At 35.4% G+C, this 24,977-nt stretch overlaps 1 protein-coding gene across 9 annotated transcripts in view; it reads right to left on the bottom strand.

Annotated features, from left to right (window-relative positions):
• Positions 1–24,977, bottom strand: part of hppy (MAP4K3-like protein hppy) — a 77,421-nt gene that overhangs the window by 31,976 nt on the left and 20,468 nt on the right. For 4 of the 9 annotated variants that reach the window (XM_083111846.1, XM_083111849.1, XM_083111847.1 and 1 more), the window contains exons 6-13: positions 22,925–23,106; positions 20,648–20,729; positions 16,619–16,726; positions 15,599–15,677; positions 12,343–12,458; positions 10,862–10,938; positions 8,345–8,473; positions 1,046–1,084 (exon numbers count right to left, since the gene is read on the bottom strand). In XM_083111846.1, coding sequence (XP_082967972.1) covers positions 1,046–1,084; positions 8,345–8,473; positions 10,862–10,938; positions 12,343–12,458; positions 15,599–15,677; positions 16,619–16,726; positions 20,648–20,729; positions 22,925–23,106 — 812 coding nt within the window. The remainder of the gene's footprint in view (positions 1–1,045; positions 1,085–8,344; positions 8,474–10,861; positions 10,939–12,342; positions 12,459–15,598; positions 15,678–16,618; positions 16,727–20,647; positions 20,730–22,924; positions 23,107–24,977) is intronic. The other 5 variants (XM_083111850.1, XM_083111853.1, XM_083111854.1 and 2 more) reach the window with 2 other exon arrangements.

Here is a 24,977-nt window from a genome sequence, read left to right as displayed (position 1 = left end):
CAGACATAAGCTCAAGGGGTTTATGGGCAGTATTCCACAGGGGCTATGAAGTACAATTTTTTGAACTGAAGAAAATGAAAGAGCATGGTAAAGAATTGAAATAGTTAGAAGCACATCACCTTTGTTGAAGTTAATTACATGCATGATATAATTATTTCTTTACCTAATACTACCTCTTTACAAATATTATAAACACTATAATACAAGGTACACCCGGTACTGATATATGTGATGATAAAAAGTCATTATTAAATTAATATAACTTGTGACTTGATCAAGGATCAAACCTGGGGATCCACAATTCTGTGCCAACCTAACGTCTCACTTCACTGCAATTTCCAGATCAAAGATACACTTTGTGCATGTTAGGGTTGTACCTTGTATTTGGGCATCCTGAAGGGGACAAGAGAGGGCAATGACTTCCCTGTGGAAAGTGATGTTAGGCGAAAATCTCATATTTCATTTCAATCTCAATGCATTAGTTATTACTAATTGTAGTGAGGCAAGAAGGGCAGAATATTAAGTTCAAGCTGTTTTTAGACAGAGAAAGAAGAGTTTTTGGTGAAAATGTCTTGCATGTTCCTGCTTTATCACATACCCTCTGTACCTGCTTTCTTATCACATTAATAGGTGTCAGGGATTGATCCGAGAGGGAGGCAGAGGGTGGAAGCACTGATCACAGCATCTGCACTATGGCCAAGATAGAGAAAGTGTGGGGACCTCACCTGCATGATACATGGGTATTATCATGCACATCACCCCTGGTAGTAACTGAAACAACTTTATTTACAATACCTGAATGAAAGGTACTCACTTTCACTTGGAAATCTAATAATCATTCATGAGATTTAATTCCACTAAACAAGAAATTAAATTAAATTTCAAGGTAAAAAGAAGTAAGACATTTTGTATACTCATTCCATCATACTTAGAATACGCTAACACATAATAATACTTAAAAATAAAGGAACTTACATGCATACAGGTTATAAATATAAGGAGCATGCAGATGCAGGTTAAAATAAGGAAAGCAAAAAGGGATTACCTTAGCACAAGCTCTTCATCTATGTACTGCAATAAACTCCTGCAGGTAAAACAAAAAGAGCCACTTTCAGCAATAGAATATTTACAAATTAATTTTGGATATTGCTAGTTCATTACTGCATGTGTGTCTTAAATAAAAAAATTCTACAATGAAAGCTATAACATACTTTAACATGCTCTATCCTTGTGTATAGAAACCTATATTAATTTAAAAAATAAATGTATGGAACTTATAAATTTTTGAGAAGAAAATTTTAGCATACAGACATTTTTTCACAATAAAAGTATTGCGCAAGAAAAAAGTTCTTCCATTTTAATCAATATGACAATAGACAAATCTCTCACTGTTGAATTCCAATCTTAATTGAAATTTTGAGTAAGCCATGAATTTAAGTCTAGCTAAAAGACCAATGTGGAAATTTGGAAGAATATATTTTTTAAATCTGAATTTCAAAAATGACAAAGTTATACAGGATTTTATAATTACCATGAAAACTGAGCACACACACATACAAACGCACACACATTACACACAATATTAATTGGTTATATATACTACAGCAACACTCAATCTAATGGTGGTTAGTTATCATGCAGAACATGCATGTTGGAGAATTTTCTAAACTAGTGCATACATTGCATCTAATGTGGGGAAGAGCTGTCATCTCACATGTATGTAGCAAGTATTCAATTGATGAATAAGTGGGTAGATTAACGATAGTATTTAGCTTGACAGACAAATTATGTCACACAATTTCTTCTGGTGCAAACCATAGTGTTTTGTGTTTTGTAGAGTTTTTTATGACTTCCGACTTTCTTACTGAAATATTATTACTTAAAAATGAGTCTAATTTACCTTTGCAAATGTAAAAATATTAAAAACACATCCAAGGCTTTATTTATATTCCCTAAAATTTACATAATGGGAACATGATGATATAACATCCCAGATAATCAGATAAGGTTATGAGGAAAATGAGTTGTGTTTATTGCATACTGAATTTCAACTCAAGCTATCTCTTAGAATTTTCTTTGCTAGAGCAATTCGGAATCATCATTGTGCCTATTTCCAAATATGTTATTTGGCATGATGGGAATTGCTTAGTATTTTATTGGAAGCAATATCTTTTGTATTATGAGATTCTTTGTAATAAGTCTCGGAGTATCAGTTCATTAAAACAATATTAAAACCTTGTGGAAAAAATCAAATTGCGAGGAGAAAAGCCACAATTTGGTGTGTCACTAACCACATTTTCATGTTTATAATGTTAATGTCCAAAAATAAATGCTACTGACATATATTCTATTCCTTATTAGCTGTCACAAAGTGCGTAGGTGAAAAGCAGAATTTAATGACTGAAGTCCTCACAAAATCTGAAGCCCTAGAATAAAAGCTTTTTAACTATAGGAAAATAGCAAGCTATACACACTTGATGTTGAAGACCTGCACTGCAAAACAGCTAGCTGTGATTTAAAGATATTTGACTAACAGTGACTACAAGAGCATTAGCTTGCAATAATAAAGCTGAGTTTTCTCATCTTTGACTAACACAAACTGAAGTATAACAGAAACATAGAGGAGGAGACTTTGTTCATTTTACCAGAACTTCAAAAATTCCTGACAACAAAACTCAACTGCACACCAATGCCCTCTGGTTACTGAATATTATATACAAAATAAACTTGCATAGCAGCAATAGTAAATCCATTGATATAGAATTATGTGAATTGGACATAGTTTATATTTTATACATTATACTTTCACATATGCTACAAGTTCACCTATGCAAAGACTATCACAAAATATACAGCAAACATAAAATGCTATTCCGCATCCATCAATATGACCAAAATTATCTCAACAAGAATGAATTAACATGTAGCACGGTGTGATGCTAACTAATAGGCCTAAATGCACATAAAACTGTTGTATTTATTACAGAGTTTACCTGCTACAGCTAGCAACAATAGATAACATAAAATGAACATTCACAGCTAACTGCAAGACACTAAAATATATCAATATTATTTTTTGCTGATATAGATAAGCTGCAAAATGTTGAGTTGTTATAAATGCAGTAAATAATTCAACCCAGCACGCTAGGACTTGCAAATGCTAATAGATATAATAAATACTCCAACGAGAGCAATTTGTGTTTCATTAATCGACAATACATAGTTAATATGTAGCTCATCACGACAAAGACACCATCATATTTGAACTTTCTCATGTGATAATTAAGGTACTCACAATAATTTCGGTAGCCACTGCCACCATCCTCATTTTAATTCGTTGTGTTGTTGCTTGGCGAGTTTCCATTCCAACGAGGATGGTGGCAGTGGCTACCAAAATTAATAGAAAATAATGTAAAACAACTTCGTGGAAAACATGAGTACCTTAATTATCTATTAACGCATCTCTCATTCCCATAGTATGAATTTCTCATGTGTTAGAATCATAAACAGTATCCAATCGCCACCTGTCATTATTCATTAACTGATTATTAAAAATTATAATGCAATAACTGTGTAGCAAGACTGACACCTGTTGAAATACATTACAGGTAAAATCTGATGGTAGATTGGAGCTTCCTGAAATTTTAACCTACTTTTAAAATGAAAGTGTGCGACTGTTTTGTCACACATTTTTGTCCAAGCAAATGTACATCACATTTCCACCTCTCAGGATTGATCACAGTGATAATGGAACAGACATAATGGAACTTCATGCTTCCCTCATGAATCAAACCTACAGCAGAAATTTGTAACAGGTTCTGCATGGACAAGTATAACACAGCACGTAGGGATACATGCTTGCATACATATTATAAATGGACAGAAAAAGTCTCAAGTTCCAGTTCTGGGCACACCAGGAATGTCAACAGTTCATATCCACCATTAAAAAAGGATAATATTTACAGCACTCTAAACTAATGCAATTGCATGTGGATACTCTACCCATTGAAGTCTACATAGTTCAACAGTGCAAGGGACAATTTAGGTTTATGTTAATTAAAAAATTCGAACAGTTCATCATTCAAGTATTTTCACATAATCGCTAAGAAACACAACTGCATGCTTTCTCACACATACTAACTTCATGTAGGATCCAAAAGTATCCAAAATCACATTTAGAAATCTCAACTTAATGTTAGAGTACCTGGAAAAAGTTTTCAACTGCATTTTATTCCTTCTATAGCACCCCACAACAAACAAAAAATTCATGCAAAGAAATGTAAGGCATTTAAATTACATTGAAATAGGGCATGTATTTATTTTTTCAGCCAATGGTTCTCTGCATATCCAGGCAGAAGGTATTTGAAATGAAAGCACTATATCTCTGAAAGTATTTTTCATATATGTGGTCAAGTTACACTGTTGTGAAGAGAAACTTTAAAATTTAATGCAAGAAAAATATTCAGCACATGAATCAGCTGCCAGCTGGCCTTACCAGTAACAATGGTGAAGACTTGTTTGTTCATTTATAATTTTGACACTGCAGGAGAAAGTATTATGTGTTGTTGTATTAACTCTTAATGTGTGGGGCCCTACCCCCACATCCCCTAAATGTGCCTTCATGGCATGGTACGATATGCATGGGGAACTTCACCTTACTTTTTATTAAGTCTTACTGCTGTTCAGAGTTGTTTCAGAACACAGTACGAACAAGAACCTCCCAACCTGGAAAAGTATTTTACTTTGGGAACACAACCAGGCTACTGTACACCAAACATGCTTCAAAGAACAATGAATAAGGTTGAATATTATCATTGTTACTAATGGCACCAAAGGTCCATGTAGCTACATTCATATAATAATAACTTTTCCTCTACAATAGTTGACGTTTCAACATGGTGCACATCTTTTTCAAGACCCAATAATGCAATGTGATGATAAAGTGTCAGTTACAAAACATAAAGGCAACATTATTACAACAAAGTACAAGACATTCTGTTGTTGCTATGTTTTAAGTGGCCATTGAATTAAAAAGTTATTAAAATTAGTTACCTTTGTAATGGTGTAAACCTTTAATGTGTACAATAAATACTTTCTGAGACAACACTTTTATTTGGATACCTTCAATCTTGACAACCTATACTTATGTGTAGTATGTTTTAATATTTTTCAAATAAATTGTTGATGTGCGAGAAATAGGTATGATATTGCTTAAGGAAGTCATTTCAATATAATTTATGTGTTATTTTTAAATTTAAATTAAGCAGAAAATGTGCACAATTAAGAACAAAGTACAATAGGAAGTATCATAGAAATACCCTTTTGATGAAAACTCAAGCAGAAGATAAAAAATCTAATTACTACTTGCTATGAAATAAATCTCAAACTTTTAAGAAAGTATTAAAATACAGAGTAGGGACCTCAATTTCAATTTTGTTTATACAATTTCCCAATAAAATGCTGTATTTTTCAACATTATTTATCTTGAAATCTATAGTCATTTACACAAATTTCCAACTGTTTACTACAGTTAAGGATAACATTGTTCTCTCCATGGGGTACATAATTTTTAAAGCAGTATTTCACCAAGTGTTAAGTTGAAAATTAGCTATATGTAACCAAATCCTTGTTAATATCTGATCCATAAGCCACATGATCTGTTACTCCTTTTTACACGAACCAGAATGAAATTTAACTAGCACCGAGTCAATAGTGATGTTGATTTATCTGAATAGGAAAATATCGGTTGAATTTATTCGAGCACCACTTGGCATTTTTGTAGAGTCTATAATTTATCATGGAAAGTATGCAAAATCCGAAGTTCTTTTGTGATTACATAACATAATAATCTGTTGCGCATCAGCCCATGAAGGGCCTAGGCATACCTACCGACTGCCGGTCTCCCTCCCACACTTTCTATCGTCACCTCTAAGCGTGGAGATCTTCAACCAGTATTGGAATAGTCGGGGGGTCAGCCCGACGTATCCCCAGCCGTTATAGTACGTCGTCTCGACCGGATTACGCTCACTCACTCGGAGCTCCCCAATTTCCTCACGATGGTGGGTTGCCACCGGCCCTATACGTAGGCCGAATAAATTCCGACCAGAGCCGGATTCGAACCTACGCCGTCCCGCAGCGAACGATCTCAAGACGAGTGAACGCCTTAACCCGCTCGACTACGGAGGAGGACGATTACATAACAGGTATTTTCAAATTACGTTGAAACCTTTAAATATTTTTGAGTAGAATACTTGCCCACTAATATTAATCAATATTTTGAACAACTTTTAATTGTTACAATTTTCAAGCATCAGTAGCATCACAATTTCATCTATGATTTACAAACAACCTCCCCATAATATCATCTATGATTTTCTAACAATCTCCCCCTCCCCTATTTCATCTATGATTTACTAAAAATCTCCCTCTCCCTCTTTCATCTATGATTTACTAACAATCTCCCCCTCACTCTATTTCATCTATGATTTCCTTAACAAACTCCCCAAATTTCATCTATGATTTCCGAACAAACTCCCCCAAATTTCATCTATGATTTCCTAACAACCTCCCAAATTTCATCTATGATTTCCTAACAACCTCCCCAATTTCATCTAGGATTTCCTAACAACCTCCCCAAATTTCATCTAGGATTTCCTAGCAACCTCTCCAAAATTGCATCTATGATTTCCTAACAATATCCCCAAATTTCATCTAGGATTTCCTAACAATCTCCCCAAATTTCATCTAGGATTTCCTAACAACCTCCCCAAAATTGCATCTATGATTTCCTAACAATATCCCCTTCCCCAAATTTTATCTATGATTTCCTAACAATATCCCCCTCCTCAAAATTTTATCTGATTTACTAACAATCTCCCCTTCCCCTATTGCATCTATGAATTACTAACAATGTGAATTGCAAAGAAATTGTTAATGAAGTGCAAATTAAATATGAAACTAACACAAATGCAGTATAAAAGGTTCCCTCTTTACATATATTTTTAATTGTGGCCAATACCCAATGTATCAATATCAACTGACAACAGTGGCATTGCTATCAGTTGAAATGAAATCACTGATACCACTTTTTCCAGAGCTCAGGAATCTTGCTGGCACCTCAAATCCTATGAACACTTTCACACAGTAAATACATTTTCCCAAATTAAACATTCAATCTTTAGAGTCCCAATAGAGCAAAATGCTAGAAAAATTTCCCAGATTTTACATTTTCCCGCATTTTATTTCTCCTTGGTCCCCTGAAAAATGTAAAATCGAGGTTTCACTGTATCCTGGAAACTATGCGAAATTCATAATTTTCACCAATTTTGCATTAGTTCAGTGTGGAAAAATGGATTTCGTGATATAAAAAGACACCTATTTTCGTATTTCAATTATCTCAAATGTTAACCGATGAAAATTTTAGGGATGGGACAGATTAATTGGTACTATCAGCTGATATATGCATACCAGTTGATAAGTAAAATTTCTGATGTATAAATGGCATGTAATTTAGTCCTACCATTTTCTTTTCATTTTTATGATTATTCATGTACCCTGTTTTTTTAAAAAAGGATGTTTTAGACCCTCCCCAGCCCCTCTTAAGTTCAGGGTTGTCTTTTTTTGTTCCTGTCTTCCTCATTTTAAAGCAACTTTTAATGTTTTTACTTATGGACACACTGAAGAAGGATCCAGATATGGATTCAAAACATTGGACAGTAAGCTGTGAAGTGAACCTCTTATTAAGTACAAAACTTTTTTTTTTACATTACAAAATTTTTACTATAAGTTAACATTAAATTGTTTTCACCTCTTTTACTATGAAAATTCTTGGTATAATGTTTTAAAAAATATGCTAACTTGTATAAATCTTTTTAAAATTAACACCAAAACTATTGTGTTATTCTCTTTAATCTTCCATATAATTTGTGGAGCAGTTCAAATCACATTGTATGTTAAATCTCTTATTTTTTTTTTTTAGATGCATTAAAAGAGTACAATGCAGGTCATCCTAGATGAAACTCATTAACATAATTCTGGAAAATCAAGGTCCCTCAAGAAGCAATGTATAATATCTACCTTAAAAAGATATTTCAGACACCTAACTAATCTTTACAAAAAAAGAACAAAACAAGCAATAACTAAGGATGGATCAGTAGGGGTATGTGTTATGAATTTTTGAAAGCAATATAAAACTCATTCTGCTGATAAATTACATTATTCTCTCAAACGTAAGCACCTAGGTCCCTGAATGCAGCAACATATCCCAACAAAATGCATTTTTGCATTACATCAATGAAGCCCCTTCTCAAAGCATTTGCACACAGTAGAGACAAATGATAAATACCTGAGGGACATTTTAAAGACTTCGGTACCAGTTAGAGGATGTCTCCTAGGGTTACCAGAATGTGGTAATTCATTTGTGGATTCCATTTTGGAACACAAACGCTTGCAATCTTTGGCTGTGTTCTGCTCTCTGCAGGTGACAAGATACTACATGCTCAAACTGTACGTATAGCAAAGTAACTAAAAAAAAGCTTTATTTATTCCTCTGCCAAAGCACTACTACATTGCATACAGAAAAAAAGGAGAGTGCTAAGACCTTTAAGTAGACTAGAACTTAAATATGTAATATATGAAAATTCAATTATAACCATGGCTGACTTTTTTACCCATACCATACCTCTCCATACTGAAGAGATGAAGATATATCTATTTTATGGCACTATATTGTTGACAGAAAGTAGTGTGTGTTCACCATGCAAGTTGATTGCTTTTGCACTTTTAAGTTCTACAGCTGATTATTGATGGAATGAAAACCACACAAAATTTTTGTGGAAATTTGTAGTACCCATTACCAACACAATGGCACTGCAGTACATCATTTTCTAAACTTGGGACTCTGAGTTAGTGAGGACAGGTTGTGTGGTGGTATGCAGAAGCAAAATTGGTCAGACAGGTAGTACGACCTTCACTCTCTGACACTTAAGACTACCAAGAAGTAACATGATCCGTTTTTGGCAATTGGTAGTGTTGAAAGGACACTGTGGTGAAGGAAACCTTGTGGCACAATGATCTCCATACATTTTCTACAGCCTATTACGAGATGACGGTTTCCATAACAATGACATTTCAGCACACTACCAGTTGCCCAAAACTGGATATACAGTGGATGTTTTCTTGTACTTGAATGATTAATTTTCTTCCCACATAACACTATACAACATGTGCTTGCTAACTCCAAGTTTCCATTTTGATTCTTGAAATTCCACGGTAGGAAGTCTCAAAACATAATTCAGAGAATGCCACTATGAAACTGTTCTTACTATAACATACTAGGTAAACGATGGATAATTCAGGAAGGATATAATCATTTAAAACGTGTTAAAAGGTGCTGCTGACTGTATACTTGAATATAATGCAGAATTCTATGGCAAGATATGTTTTTGTGCTCACAATATGTTTGATTTTTATAAATAATTTTTAGTAATTTCCATCACATGATCATATAACATAAAGGAATATCCTCATTTTAAATCATGCCATGGTTATAACATGTTGAAAATCTTTATGAAGGAAAAAAAGGAACTTATGACATAATTAAGGAGTTAGAAAGGAAATGGCAGATCATTTAATCACATTAACATTCAATAGTTACATCTTAAATATCTAGCATTGTCCTGCCAACAAAGAAAAAGCATAGTGCACATCTTCATTAAAATAAAGCATGTTTAAAAAGTAAAAAGCATTATAAAATTAAAATTAAAAGCATGAAGCAAACAAAGCTTTAAAGGACTTCTGAAGGTCCCTTCACGGGAAGCACAGGAAATTTATTCCAGCATTACATACTGCCTTGTTACCTATACTACATGTTCATGTAATGTGTGCACGTGTGTAACAAAGGTACGAGTAGTCCAAGTTTTCAAATACAGTTTAGTTCCACTGTTTTGAGATACACTATAATGCCAAGAACTGAAGGAAAATAATGTATCTACTAAAAATATGTAGATGTTTGTTCAGTGTTTCTCCAACATCATGTTGGTATCTTCAGCGAGCAGAAGAGTATGGAACGTATAATATACTGTTGTTCGATCATGGAAGGTGCAGGTAAAATAATCAAAACACTTAAGGAGAAGTAATTAGAGGCGTGAATGAAACAACACTGTAGGTTTCAGTTCAATATTTCGCTTGTAAACATTCAGTTGTTTACACTGCTTGTTTACTTGTGTTTGCAATGGCTGTTACAACTTGTAACACAGCCTTTGAAGTGGAACAAAGATGATTTTCACAGAGCCTGCGTGACTATCTGAGTTAAACTAGTAGTTCTTCCAGTTGGTTTCTTCAGTGGTCATGACTAATGCAGATGGACTGTAAATATAGTTCCACTACTTTGCAGCAACCAAACATGCTAGGGATTGTTCTACAATAAATAATCTATTTTGGTGATCTTTCATTGTTCTTCTGCCTCCTTAGGCTAATGACGTTGATCAAGATTTGTGGTGATGGGGCCTCCAAACAGTGGAGAGGACTCAAACCCTGAACCTTCAGTGATGAGATCATAAGTTGGTCATTCAATACGCTAATCTACAGAGGTGAGAAAGTAACAGACACATATCCTTGCCTATATATGTGGTTGTCCTACATATTCAAATTTATGTGTAGTTAACGATGTCACTTCCTCAATTGGCAAAAAAAGAGATATTCTGCTTCGCTTGATACCTCACAATGGTTGTACTCACCAAAATTATATCGTCCATATAGGACATCCACATATAGGAACACTTAAATATTTCCAAACATATCTGAAAAGCAAGGTAACATATTTGAAATATGCAGGTTTTTTAAAAAAAATTAAGATTCTTACTTTTCATGGGTACATTCACCTTCCTCGAACACATCCCCTTTTGACCATTCTGAATTAGATTCACAATTGTTAACGGACTGCAAAAAAAAAGAAGCAAACATGAAGCATGGATTAAAAAGCAACATTTTCTCACGTGTAGAATGGTGCCATTCACTGTTATACGACAACTGCCTTAAAATACACATAAATGGAGTTTTTGATAGGGATGAGCCGATACCGGTGTATAGTATGGGATTCAGAGATACCAGTGTATAGTATGGGATTTAGAAAGTATTAACTGATTTAATTGACAAAATCAGCTGATAATTTTGGGAGTAGATATCTTGCAGAGACCACAAAATGCCATACATTTTCACAGACTAAATATCCTTATACTTATGCAAGGAATATAATTTTCATAAACTTTTGCACCCATATTGTTTGGGAAAAATTGATTTTGTGAATTGATGATACCCATTTTTATATTTGGATAATTCAAATAAGATACCTTTATACGAGGGCTAGCCAAATATGAATTATTATTAGCCTATACTCCAGCAATGCATTGCAGTGCATGACAACTGCTATTATTGGGAGGCAGAATCATCTGAGGTTATTCACCTCAATTTGTGTTTGATGCTGCGCAGTTAGTCAGTGGTGAAAAAAGTTGAGCGACACAAAATGTGTACATTAGCATGTACCAGAGCATTATAATTAAATATCTGACCAAAGATGATTGTTAACTACTGAAAACCTGATCCAGGTTGAAGCGACAGCACAGTGAGGAAACTCTGCTAGCAGATGTGATAGCTTTAATTTATTTTACTTTCTTTTCTGCCACTTTTTGGCTAATCACGAAGATGAGAATGAGTGATATGATGAAATTAATGAAGGGACACTCATGCCCAGACTGGGATTCGAACTTGGGCTCCCTGGCATTGTATCACTCTGTGCTAGCCACTCCACCATGGAGGTCAGTGAGGAAACACTGCATACATGTGGTGCAGTCCATTTAGAACCACACTTTTTTCCAACCATACAGTTAAAACCATTTGTCAGTTGGGAAGACTATGTCCATTTTCTTCTCACAATAAAAGCTGAATATTACTAGACACTGTTAAAATGTGTAAGTATTGGTACTGGTGGGAACTGGTATCTTTTCAAAGTGGTATCAGCTCACCCCTAAGTGCTTAAAGTGCTAATCTATCAGACTAATCAAGAACATGTGTTGTCTTAGCTACATCTGAACATTCCACCTCTAGCAGATAACAAATTATTACCTTTCTCATCACATTCTTTTCAAAATTTTCTTGTAACATTAAACGCACTAAGCCATAATCAACAAGACTACAAGGTTATATCCTGAACAACATATATATGCATGCAACATATTTCCCCAAGTTAATAACAATGGTCAATATTAATATCATAACTTCAGTCTACTTTACGAACATTAACTAGAATGGATGAATGCTATTTCTAAACATAGAACTCCATCTTACTTGTATGTTATTCATTATATCCATTATGTCCCATGCTCTTGACACATCTGCATACTGCGGATTAACTGATGGGGGCTGGCCTTCCCTCTGAAGGGTGTTATCAGAATTTGAACTCTCTGAAAAAAAAAAAAAAGACACAAACTCTTAATGTAAGTACACAAGAACAAAATCATGATCACTGGATACAATGCTCTCACATGCGTATTAAATACAGAGTCCAACATAGATGACAAGTTTAGTCAAGGTTACGAAGTAGTAGAGCCCAAAGATGGTAGTTTCAAAAAAGACCAGCATGTAGCAGAGGAGAAAATAAGCCTAAAAATGCTAAATATATAATATTTGAAATTTTAGTTGCACTGTAACACCATGTGTTGACAATGACATTTCATTATATATAACCTTGAAGTTGTTTTTTTAATTTTTTTTACTTATTTTTTTGCAAATAATAAGTATTATTAATTCTCAGTCTGTATAACGTAAATTTGTTCTTTGACATTCAATCCATGAAAATGCAAAACACAAATGCCAGAAAACTCTTTGTTGGTCCGTATTTCAAGATTACATACAATTACAGTCATTCCCAACATTTTCAGGTCTCACAAAACATGTACTCCATTTCAAAGACACTCGAAACCGGGGTTCTAAACATATGCATGCTGTAAAAGTTGTTGCAGGAAGGTCTTGATCTGTTAACTGCCACTGAAATTACAATGCAAATTATGATGTAACGCAGACAAATTTTGACATGAAAAAGCTTCTTCATTCATCTAATTTTGACGTGAACCTTGCCAATAATATGCATGCCAAATCTTCAGATTTTTTTTTACATTTAAAGTTGACTTTATAAGATCAATATCACAAAAAACATGCTGTTTGTACATGCAACGAAAGGCCATACCTAAATGTTTGAAGCCTGTATAAACATGTACAAAAATTTATTGACTGAAATTCAGAAATTCCATATTTTTTTGCATTCGTACATAAATACAGCTATTACAAAAAAGGCACATTTTATGTCATATGGTTCCTAGGGATAATGCACATGCTGATATAATACAAGGAATAAAAATAATAATTGGGGAATATTTTGAACATCAATATTTCTCGCATAACTTACTGGTTCTGTAAAAATAAGGGAGACCAATGTCGTGGAAGCAGGCTGTGAGAAAGAAGATCAGAATGAAGTAATCTACCATCTTATTTCAGTGTGAAGAGAGAAACATCAAATATTTTACTTACTTATTCTCCAAATTCTCTATCTAAAAGATGCAATTTTGTCAATTATGGTACAAATCCCATAAAGAAACAAACAGTCATCTCGTTTAGGATATGTATATTGTACAAGGCACAGAAAAGAGTTAGGTAGCACTATCCCTTCAACCAGGAGAAGTACCTCTTCACCTCACCCCTAAGACTCCAACAAGCTGATCTTGTCCGCATACCAATTTCCTCTTCAATGGCTGACGTGTTGTCAAAAAAATTCAATTATTTTCTCCATTGGAAAGTCTTAATCTTTAATAGCTCCTATTGTAAGTCATCGTCATTATATTTATTTTTCATACATGTCTTTAAATAAATTACAAATCCTGAAAAAGGACATTGTTTACTCTCTTTAAAAATGATGCATGATCTACACCAACCATAAGTAATATTTGCACTATTGTATGTTGTATATCGAGTAAATGTGCATGTTTACATTGAAATCAAAGAAAGATGCAATTTAAGAGTTAGAGCAGAAGGATTCAAATTGAAATTACATCTACTTTTCTCCTGAAGGTATGAAATAAATTGTTTCCTTAACGTCTCTAAGGGGAAAGGTGAATCTCCTGGCGCAGTTGTTCATTTATTTCAACTTCAGCTGATCTGTTGTCAAACATATTTAATGCAACAGACGATCACAGATGATTGAAACAATTTTCACAGATTGCAATATTCACAAATCACCTTTGGCACCACGTAGTTCTTTCCCTAGAAAATAGTAAACAATGCCAACCAGTGGTGGCGATTAGGGGGCAGGGTAGTTGCGCCCCCCTTACTTTTTGCTCCCACACTATGCTAAACCGTATCTATCAAGAGAAAGTAAACTGTCCTTACCCCCCAAGTATTGGCACCTTCCCCTCTGTCACCCAGTTTTGAAACCCAATCACCGCCACTGTCAACACTAAAGTTTCTGAAGCGTTCGGTTTATACATAATGACTCGAACTTCTTGTAGTTTGAAGGCTGGTTGGATTTGAAGCCCTTCTCTGCTGGCACAATTCAGGAATATCTGGAGTTGGACGTCCACTTTAAACTTCAGATTTCACAACACACACACATGTGAGTGCGGAAGGAGAGAAGGATGTGTGCGCAAAAACAAATAGAAATTTACACGCCCGAAAAACAGTAACTTTTAACCTCACAAAGCACTTGTAAAAATTGTGATCGTGGCCAGCCCAGTGCTACCAACTCTATTTGGCGGATGTGTCTATGGACGTACTAGATGTCTTAAGAGACTGAATGCTCTGAAACGTTTATCTTCACATAGAATATCTCATAAGTATGTCAGCAATCATATTTTTTTGTTTTGCGTTCACTTTACTTTTTACCGAGCTTTGAAACTTTATAGTTTACTTAAAAATATATTAATATTGTAACTCGCTTGGTTGATATACCACAATGATGGGACACATAATCATGCAGTTCGCAACACTGAGGACATCAGCAGACTTCACCGATGGCACCCAACTTTCTTTCATCCCTTATCGATTGGAAAACAAAGTTTCCCTCCATATAAATTTATCTCTTGGGACCTTTTGCTGGCTTTGGCTACAAGCTAGCCAGGGTGGTGTCGCAGATGTTTTGTCAACAGGACACAAGAGGGTGTTGATGGCACCATATCGGAAATGGACAAGGGACGAACCTTGGAGGCTTACAGGTTGATTCTGTTGAGGTAACATGGAAATAATGTAATACTAAAAGTTAAAGAAGTAATTTTTCAGCTGTAATGCTGTGGTTCAGCACTGCTGGCCTAGCTGTACTGGAGTGCATGGGCATGGAAATAAGTATCGAGATAAAATTAAAGGGCGTGTCTATGGCATTGTTTTAAAACTGTTCTACTTTTTAGTTCAAAAAATTTAAATGTTGCAGTGAATATATAAACTCAGAATGATCACCATAAAATATACACAATGAAAGAAAATTAGTCAGATTAACACATATACAAATTAAACAATTATGATACAGTAGATTTACAGCAAATAAACAATAAAAACTTACGATTAACATCTGGAACTGCATGATGCTTAAGTCTAGCTGTATGCCTTGAAGCAATTCGCTGTGGTACATTAGGAACCGCCTAGAAAATAAAATTGTCTATAGTAGATCAGCACTATGAAAAGTAATATAGCTTTAATACAATTAATGGGTTGAATGAATAAGGCTGAGAAACTGCTTGTAGTTAGAATCCAGCATTTCATGCAAAAAAAAAAAAAAAAAAAAAACTGGTGAAAAAAAAGAAAATTAGAATTTTGCATAATTTAGCCTCCGCAAAAGTGGAGCCTGTCAAAGACCAAAATGCCAGAAAAGTATCAGCTGGTATCAGTACATAATACTTTCTGATACCAATGGTTACAATGGTTATACCGATACATCAGCATCGACTCAGCTGTACTATCTATGAGGTCACAATTGACTTTCTTCGAAACAGGCAAAATAAGGTACAGCATGAACACAGTATAAACCCCCAAGCTTTTAACACCATTATGAGGGAAATTAATAGCTAAGTTGGAAGAGAAAGGAACTACTGACAGACACTGGTCGTCCAACTGTTAGATACTGCGATGGTTCTCCAAGCATAGTATCCAGCAGTTTATATAATCAATGTCTGTTTCTTCATCTTCCAACCTTTGAGCCTGAGATGGGGTTGAAAGCTCGACTTTAATGTTGTAACTCTGTTTGTGTCGTATCTTTTATTTTGCCTGTTTCAAAGTCAGTCGAACATGGCTGTCACAGCACGTGGCATTAGCTATATTTTAAAATTCAATGATGCAACAAAGCCAGCCAAATACAGTTGAACCCCAATATTACATTTTCCAGAATTTTAAGTTCCTTTATCTTGGTCCCCTGAAAACGTAAAATTGAGGTTTCACTGCATATCCTTGGTGAAATGAATAATACATAAAATATAATTGGATAATTTGACCTAAACCTTTCATTTTTCTTTCAAACTTCATTCAAGTTCAACAACTCCCGAGCTAAACTCTGAACATAGTAAAGTAAGAATTATTGAATACTTACACCTTCCTCATCTGCTTCCAATTCAGTAAACATGTGTGTAGGATTGCTCACTTTTTGCAAAAGTTCCAAAGCTAACTTTTTAGTCAAATCTCCTTGGAAAAATGGATGCTGGAAAATAAACAAAACACACATCTCATAGTTTAAGTAACACATAATCACTGTTATCTCTCGCATACCCTTTTCTTGCATTGTCAGACTTGATTCATTCCTATGCCACATTCTCTCCTCTCATCATTTCATGGTTTGTAGAAGGTGCATCCAGAAACTAAGAACCGATTGCACATAGGGGTCATGCAAGCACTACTAGAGCTTCAGCCTTTTACTTGGTATCAAGCAGAACAATGTGTGCATACTGTTAGTCTACAACGTTGCTCATTGCCTGTGTTCATTGACAATCGATGTGAAAATAAACAATCTTGCCATCTAAGAGATACAGTTAATGAAAATTATGTGTGCACACTGTGAAAGCATTTCTGAGATTCAAGGTCACATCAAGTTTTCTGGACTCTGGAAAAAGTGGTATCAGTGACATCATTTCCAACTACAGTAGAACCCCAATTTTATGGTTTTTCAGAGGCCTGTAAATAAAAAAACGTAAAATGCAAGAAGCGGGGAAAGCATAAGGGATGAGTGAAACTCACGAGTCCGTAAGGAACGACTTCACAATCGATTTCTTGGGGGTATACTGTGACAAAAATAATTCAACGAAAGTAAAGAAGTATGATTATGAATTTCTAAGGGGGAATAAGCAAGACCTGCTGTGAAAATCAGTGGCGGATTAACGTGACCCACTTTCGAGGGTAGTCACGATCAGCCCAACTGTATAAAGTGAATTGAAAACAAGCTTTGTCAAAGTTATGATTTTTAGACGTCACAATAGGAGGATTATCATCAGTGACACGCCCAGGATTTTCGAAAGGATTGGGGGGGTGTCAGCTCTCATTTTGCATCTTTTCCTGCCGTTGATGTTCGTTTTTTTCTTAAATAAATACTGGACCAAAGAGGGGTTATGACCCCCTTCAACCCTCCCCTTGGCATGCCACTAATTATTATTTACGTCCATATTAATCGACGATTTATTGTTACGATTTATTGTTGGATTTAGAAGTGTTGCGGAGGGCAAACATCCCTTCCACCAATAGTAATCCCATACATAACGTGTTTCCGTAGAAATTTTCAGCGAAAAATGCAGACTCACCCTCCACCTTTAATATTTCATGATTTATTTTCAGCACGTGAACGGTTCCCAAGAAAAGTATGGACTATATTATTATTAGCATTGTGTGCATTTCCTTAATGCACTGGTCTGTGTTTTCAAGATGTTTATCAGAAGGCAAAACAAGAAAATAATTAGCTTGTCTTTTACTGGTCGCTTAGTTTCTGGTGCTAGTGTTTCATAATTTTCAAAAGCAACACAACCTTCCAAGGCGAGATTCAAAACAATACCATTTTTCTTCCCTTTATGATGGAAGAATCATTGCTCTAGTGCCAGGAGACAAAACACTGGCTCTGGCTGCCAACTGCCCACAGACACCACTCCGACCCAAGATAAGGAGAGGGGAAGTGAAGACCAACAGGTGGTGGAGTGGCGCCAATGCAGTTGTTGAACAAAAGTCTTATCAGTTCGGTGCTCATTTCTAGACAACTTGCAGAAAGAAAAGGGGGGGGGAGGAGATCACTGCTTTACGCTCTCCCATGCTGTCACCTCAATGCTACTGATATACAAGCAACATTTCCGATGCAGATGAGGCATTAAAAAAAAAGAGAGGAACGGGCAGAATCTGCTGAATCGTGCACACCAGTGCCAGATTAATGAGCTCGTGTGGGGAAGGTGGGTAACTTTTTTCTTTTTACTTGTAATGCAGAGGAAAGGAGAAGGGACGATAGCTTCTCGACTTTAGAGGAGGGAAAATTTTAGATATGCACTCAATTTTACTGCTCCCAGAGAATATTGCCAAACCCCTCGTTTATCCACTCATTTTTCCAAGACTCCGTGACTACAAAACAGGAGTCACATAATCTGCATAAAAGAAACTGTTCTCTGCCCCCCTCCCCGCATAATAATACACGTGTCCGAACTTCGCCCTCCCCAAACAATTGATTTGACAAGAATATATTTCAGTCAGTGAGCAAAATATCGCTCATCTACCCATAGAAAAAAAGAATCACTTAAGCTTATGCATTTTCAGCTTCATTCTGATAACCAAATGACATAGCATTCGTGAAAACACTTCAGATTAAAAATAATTTGCAGTGAAATAGACTAGATCCAATCGTATTTCCTTAGGAATCTAAACGACTTCCCATTAAAGAAAAAGTGGTTCTTATTCAGTATCGGCTAGCAAGGTTGGCAAACCATTATTATTATTTTCTTATTCCAATGCTGCAGACAAGAAAATAAAAATTTTAACAAACAATCCCCTTTCTTTTTCTTTTCCGTCAACTAGGAAGGCTTCCGTAAATCTGTGTGGAGAAAGAAGTTAGTGGTAATCGAGTCCTGTTGTCAATATTCCACTCGGAGGGGAGAGGACAAACTTCAGTTTTGTACAAATTCTAAGCAAAGCACCATTTAGCGAGAATTGGGTTGGCAACAGTGGGCTTGTTGTCTAATCCTGAGGCAGAAGAATCAGCCCATTCCCTTCCTGTCCGTCAAGGAAGGTGCAACAAATGCAAGTTGTGTCCCCCTCCCATCACTGAACCATGCCTCTTCCCTCCCTCCTCTTGCATGTAAGCCTAACATCTGGAAGTTCAAGGTCAGGTGGTGAATGAAACAGCTGCGAAAGCAAGAAAAAGGCAGGAGAACTCGCATGGTTAACAGCAAAGGTTTCTACCAAATTTTAAGTCATCGTCACAGCTCGGAAAACATATAAAGCGGGGAAATGGGAGTTAAACCGAACATAAGAATGAGGTGAACGTCCTATTATTTAACATGGCCTTTTGCTGGGGCCTGACTGGATGAGTGTATTAAGCAGGAAAATGTATAGTGTGGGAACGTAAAATTGGGGTTTCACTGTAATACTAATGGCATCAGCTGGTATTCGTATCGAATGGACTGTAATTCAAGTGTGGATTAGGAACAAAGAGTTATACAGAAAGGTGAATGCAAAAATTTAGGAAAACCTGTAATTTCTGAATTGCAAGAACAGTTTCCAAACAGCTACTAATGATGAATGCTTTACCGGGGAGTCTCTACAAGGACGAATACAAGGACTGGTATCACCAAACAATAAATGTCTAAATAAATATGTTGACTGCAGAAAAATTGTGTAATGTAGCAGCATTGGGTACATATGCATCAAAATCTTTCTAAGCTTCACCACTTCTTACTTTCTGAATACACTTTGCATTTTCTACACATCTTGTTTGCATTTCAAACATTCATTCCGTTCTTTTCAATTTATGAAAAAATGCCCAATAGGGCCAAGCTGACACCCGTGAAATGATTAATTACTGTCAATACTATTTAATACTCTTCAGAATATTTAGAAATGTTGATACACAAATATTGCATTAAAACAAAAATTCCAAAACAATTTTCAAATAATAATATACTTTCTTTCTGAACTATAAAAAACTTGTTTCAAGATTTCAAAAGTAGAGAGTGATAAATTTACTGTCATGTAAAGTAAGTCCACAAAAGCTGATTCAATGTATAAATAATGCACAGCTACGTTTAACAGTTCGGTTACACAAATAATATGCATTATTAATACGAGAATGGTTTCCTCAGTGGCTACATTTCCTTAATTGCTCAAATTTTCAATGTACTACACAAACATACATTGAGCAAATAAATAAATTTAGGCACTCAAAATAGTTCTTCTTAATAATATTTTTATTTGTATGGTGATTGTGGCTACACAAACACTGAACAGTTACGAGTAGTGTAGTGACTTCTGTCCCTTTGCCAAGCAACTGGAACCTGTCTATTGAACAAGTTATTTTTAGGCCAGCTGTATACTATACACAAGATACAGTGATGGGAGACTAGCATGTAGAGTAACTTTTTAATTACTGAAGAAAACTTACCAGTAAGAGTCTGTCAGCGGTTGGTCTTTTCTTTGGATTCTTGGTCAATGCTACTTTCACAAAATTGTGAAACGTTGGGCTCCTGTTTTCAAAACAACACTAGTTAGTTTCATGTCACAACTACATTCTTAATAAATAGTACAGTGGGATCCATAAGTATTACCAAGCAAATTGTTCATTACCACGTTTACTCCCAGTTTTATGCAATGAGAGCATCAAGAACTGATACAAAACACCAAACAATCTGCTTACAACCTCTGAACCAGTATCACGTAAAAATACAGTCCTAAAAAATTTGTAGAATGAAGATAAAAACCAACAAAAATAGTAATGGACAATTTGCCGAGCAATACTTTTGAATTCCACTGTACAAATATGTACATTTAAAAAATAAAGATCATATCTTGAATTTGGACTTATATCTACTACAAAGTACCACAACCTGACATTCAAGATGGTGCTTCAAGAAAATAAGTTCTAACTGGCATCTTCTCTGAACTTGAAATGTGAAATTCCATGAGGCAAATTGAAAGTGCATATGTCATTGATTTGTCACAAGTGCAGATTTCAGTAAGGGTGTTTAGACTGAAGATAATCAAGCATAGATGAACACATTTAGAATGACTGAACAGCATAATCAGTTGGAAAACAACATTCATCTGATCATAATTTAGCAAAATAGTTTATTATATATTTAATTTATTGTAGGAATAGACAAATATCAATGCCATGAGAAAACTGATAAAAATTCTCTGATACTGTTGATCAATATTATAATGATCCTAATATAGAATATTACAAAAATTATGAACAACTTGACTGGTTCATTCACCTACTTAATGTGTGCCACTAGGCGACAGCAATGGCTTTTGCACTGGGAAAAATCATTATTTTGTGTATGTATAAAGTATACCTTTAATATCATAACAAGAATTTAAAAAATAGCAGAATTATGTACAGTTGTAGTATTTAAACAAAATATCAAATTCCAAAAATTACTGGGTATTTTATATACACTGGCTCCAACTTTATGTCTCACTACTTTATGTATTCAACCTTCATAGTCCAAGTGAAGACATGTGTTATATAAAATTTTCCTGTCTTTGTCGCATGAAAAAACAAAAAGTTCCACTATATATCAATTAGGAGTTATTAGGAGTTCAAATTATTTGTTGATATGCAAAGATTTTTGTGACTATTTTTGAGACAATTTTTTATTTTATGCCACTCTTCTGTCTTTTCAGGCTAATTTTGACACTGTGGCCAAATGATGATTAGGTGAAAAGACACAACCTAGCACACCCATGCCCAAACTGAGACACGAACCTCATAATTTCTGTGATCCTCCAGATTTGCACCGATACCCGCAACTTAACACACCCACGGAAAACCTGCAAACACTTTCAATGTGATTTACATCTTACCTGAACATTTCTGGTGGCTTTTACCTTGGGAAACAACCACTGTTCTTCCACCAGTAAGCTTGATTTCAGTGTTGCCATCTACACCAACAACTCTATCCACGCACTACAGGAGTGGGCTCATGAGTGCATCCGTGTGTCGCAGATTGATCGAGGCTACTTCATAACTGTCCATCGAACTCCATTCCAACCCACTAACATTAATCTAACAGCCGTCTGCCCTACCACTCACCCACAGCAAAAATTCTGGACCAATGCTTGAATTCATGTACAGTCTTTTGCCCACCACTGGCGGTAGACACTGCTTCTATAAAATATTTGAATCTTTCCAGTGCCTGGTGAGTGTTTATTATTTTTCTCACTTTCAATATTATCCCATCTCATCCCTCTTGACTGTTTTATTACAATAAGGAAGTAATGGGGATTATAATATAACAGAATGGCACTATGGTTGGAATTATGCAGCGAAAAATAATCATTGCATTTTATGTTTTGCTGAATGAAGAAAGTGGTGATCTATACACATATTATTCCAAAGAGGCACTACTTTGTTTTTTCCAGGGAACCCATTTTACGGTTTGATTAATTTGAGTGGTCCCTGGCACTATGCACTTCGGAACTCATACCTGGTAGAGCTAAAAATCAGTGTCAGAGGAAAAGTAGGTACACTCCTGTACAGATAAAGTGGCACATACCTCAACTGTAGAACCTTATAAAATGTGCCACTTTACGTGGAGGGAGTGAGGGAGAGAGAGCACATGTTGGTGCATAAGGACAAGATACAGGGAAACAACAGGTATAGTACACAGGTATTACTAAGTTACATGATCCAAACAATCTAGTAACACACACTCACCATTTATCCCTTTCCTTCAGTGTTGGTGGCTTGAAGCCACTCTTAGACATGAGGAAAAGAGCTCTCATAGGATGCAGGTCAAACATAGGAGGTTGCAGTTCCGCCAATTCAATGGCTGTGACCCCAACTGCCCATATATCACACAACTGGTTGTATCCTCCTTTCCTCTCGACTGCAGCAACCTGCAATCAACAACAGTTACATTAAATAGAAACTCCATCCTAATGTCAATATTAATACAGATATAAATAGTCAAAGCCACACTACACAACAACTACATCATATACTCAATAGGGATTATATATGTACTCTTTGTAATTTTCCTTCATTTTGCAATTTTAATTGGTATGGGCCAATATAGGCATATTGGTCAACTTTTCAATAATTTTAATGATCCGTCATTTACTATTTTGTTATTTATTTAAATGTATGTAAACGTATAACCTCTACAGTTTTGTGAACTGAAGCAGCTGCAATTTTATATCGAATGCCATGATATTGGTTACCCACAGGGGCATGCCACATATAAATTTTCTGGTTGGGACGGGATTGGGAATTTCTTAAAAATCCTGGTATTTAGGATGGGAAATGTCGAGACACTGTGAATATCTTGAATTATACACAGTTTCTCCCTAAAGTGATTGCTTTTATATTCTAAAATGGAAACTGCCATTTGCAAGAAATGTCAGTCACTTACAGGAAAGAAAACTTCAAGAATGAAGCACTTTTAATACACAACCATTCAAAATTTCCAGACTCTTCAGTCTCGAAAAATTCATGGGTTTCCGAACATCAGTACCAACATTTTAGGATTCCTTGCACGCTTAGTTATCTATTCTGGTACATTTCATATCAGTAGTTTATCACTTTCTCTATATCTATCCATCTCGATTTTCACATCAAATATCCACACACTATATTTACTACAAAAAATATGACAATTTCATCTGGAATGTTCAACAAACATCACAAGGTGAAATAGGTAAGGTACAAAAGGACAAGTCCCCATGCTCATGCTCATTACTAGAGCCTGGATTTATATGCAAAATGTAGCATGCAAAAAGTTATGGAAAATATTTTTTTCTTTCCGTCAAACTTGTAAAGAGTCTTTTGAGATGCATATGATAGCGCATATAAGTGCGTATTTTGAGTGAATTTTGTTTTGCATGCATATTTCTTAAACTTTGCAGGATAAGGCACATTTTGAATTTCATTGCTACATACTAGTATTTTAGCAATAGTAGCAAAGTTTTTTTTCAGCATTTTATGTAGCGCTTTTTAAACAAAAGCGATCTAGCACCTTTCGATGCTTTTACAACTGTCAACTAGCGCGAAGCCTTTCTCGCGACTTGGCAACTATGTGGAAAGGGTTTCTGCTGTCAGTATCAAAGGAGTTCAAGAACGTGTAAGTGTTATTTTGTGCTCTGTTAAACATGCCACCTGAAAAATCAAGTAAGGCAATATTGTTACGTAAATACGTACAAGAATTTGGAAGTAGTGTATTTACAGAAGATGGGTCAGTTTTGTTCTGTGTGGTGTGCGAAAAAAGAGTTTCAGCAGAGAAGAAATTTCAAGTTACTCAACATGTCAATACAGCAAGACACAGGGAAGCCCTTCAGAGAAGATTGCACAGTAAACAACAACTGCTTGCTAAAACGTCCACTAATTCAACATCTGAATGCACAGTAAATGATACATTCTATGTAGATCTGTGTTCTGCATTTGAGAGTGCTAATATTCCTTTGTGGAAACTCAGCAATGCCTATCTACTAGATTTCCTTGAAAAGTACACGAGAAAGAAGGTGCCAGATGAATCAACGCTATGTAAAAACTATGTGCCTGTTTGTTTTAATGAGGTCATGGGAGAAATTCGGGAAGCGTTGAAGCACGAGAAAATATGAGTTTCTATGGATGAGACTATTGACGCAGCAGGACATTGTGTTTGCAATGCTGTTGTTGGTGCAATAAAGGCGAGTGGTAAATCCTACTTACTGAATATCGAGGTGTTTGAGAAAATGAATCATTCCACAATTGCCAAATTCTTTAACGATTT

This window comes from Lepisma saccharinum, chromosome 25 (assembly GCF_977018435.1).
Source record: "Lepisma saccharinum chromosome 25, izLepSacc3.1, whole genome shotgun sequence".
Lineage (NCBI taxonomy): Eukaryota > Metazoa > Arthropoda > Insecta > Zygentoma > Lepismatidae > Lepisma > Lepisma saccharinum.
This window is presented reverse-complemented; position numbering and strand designations above follow the sequence as displayed.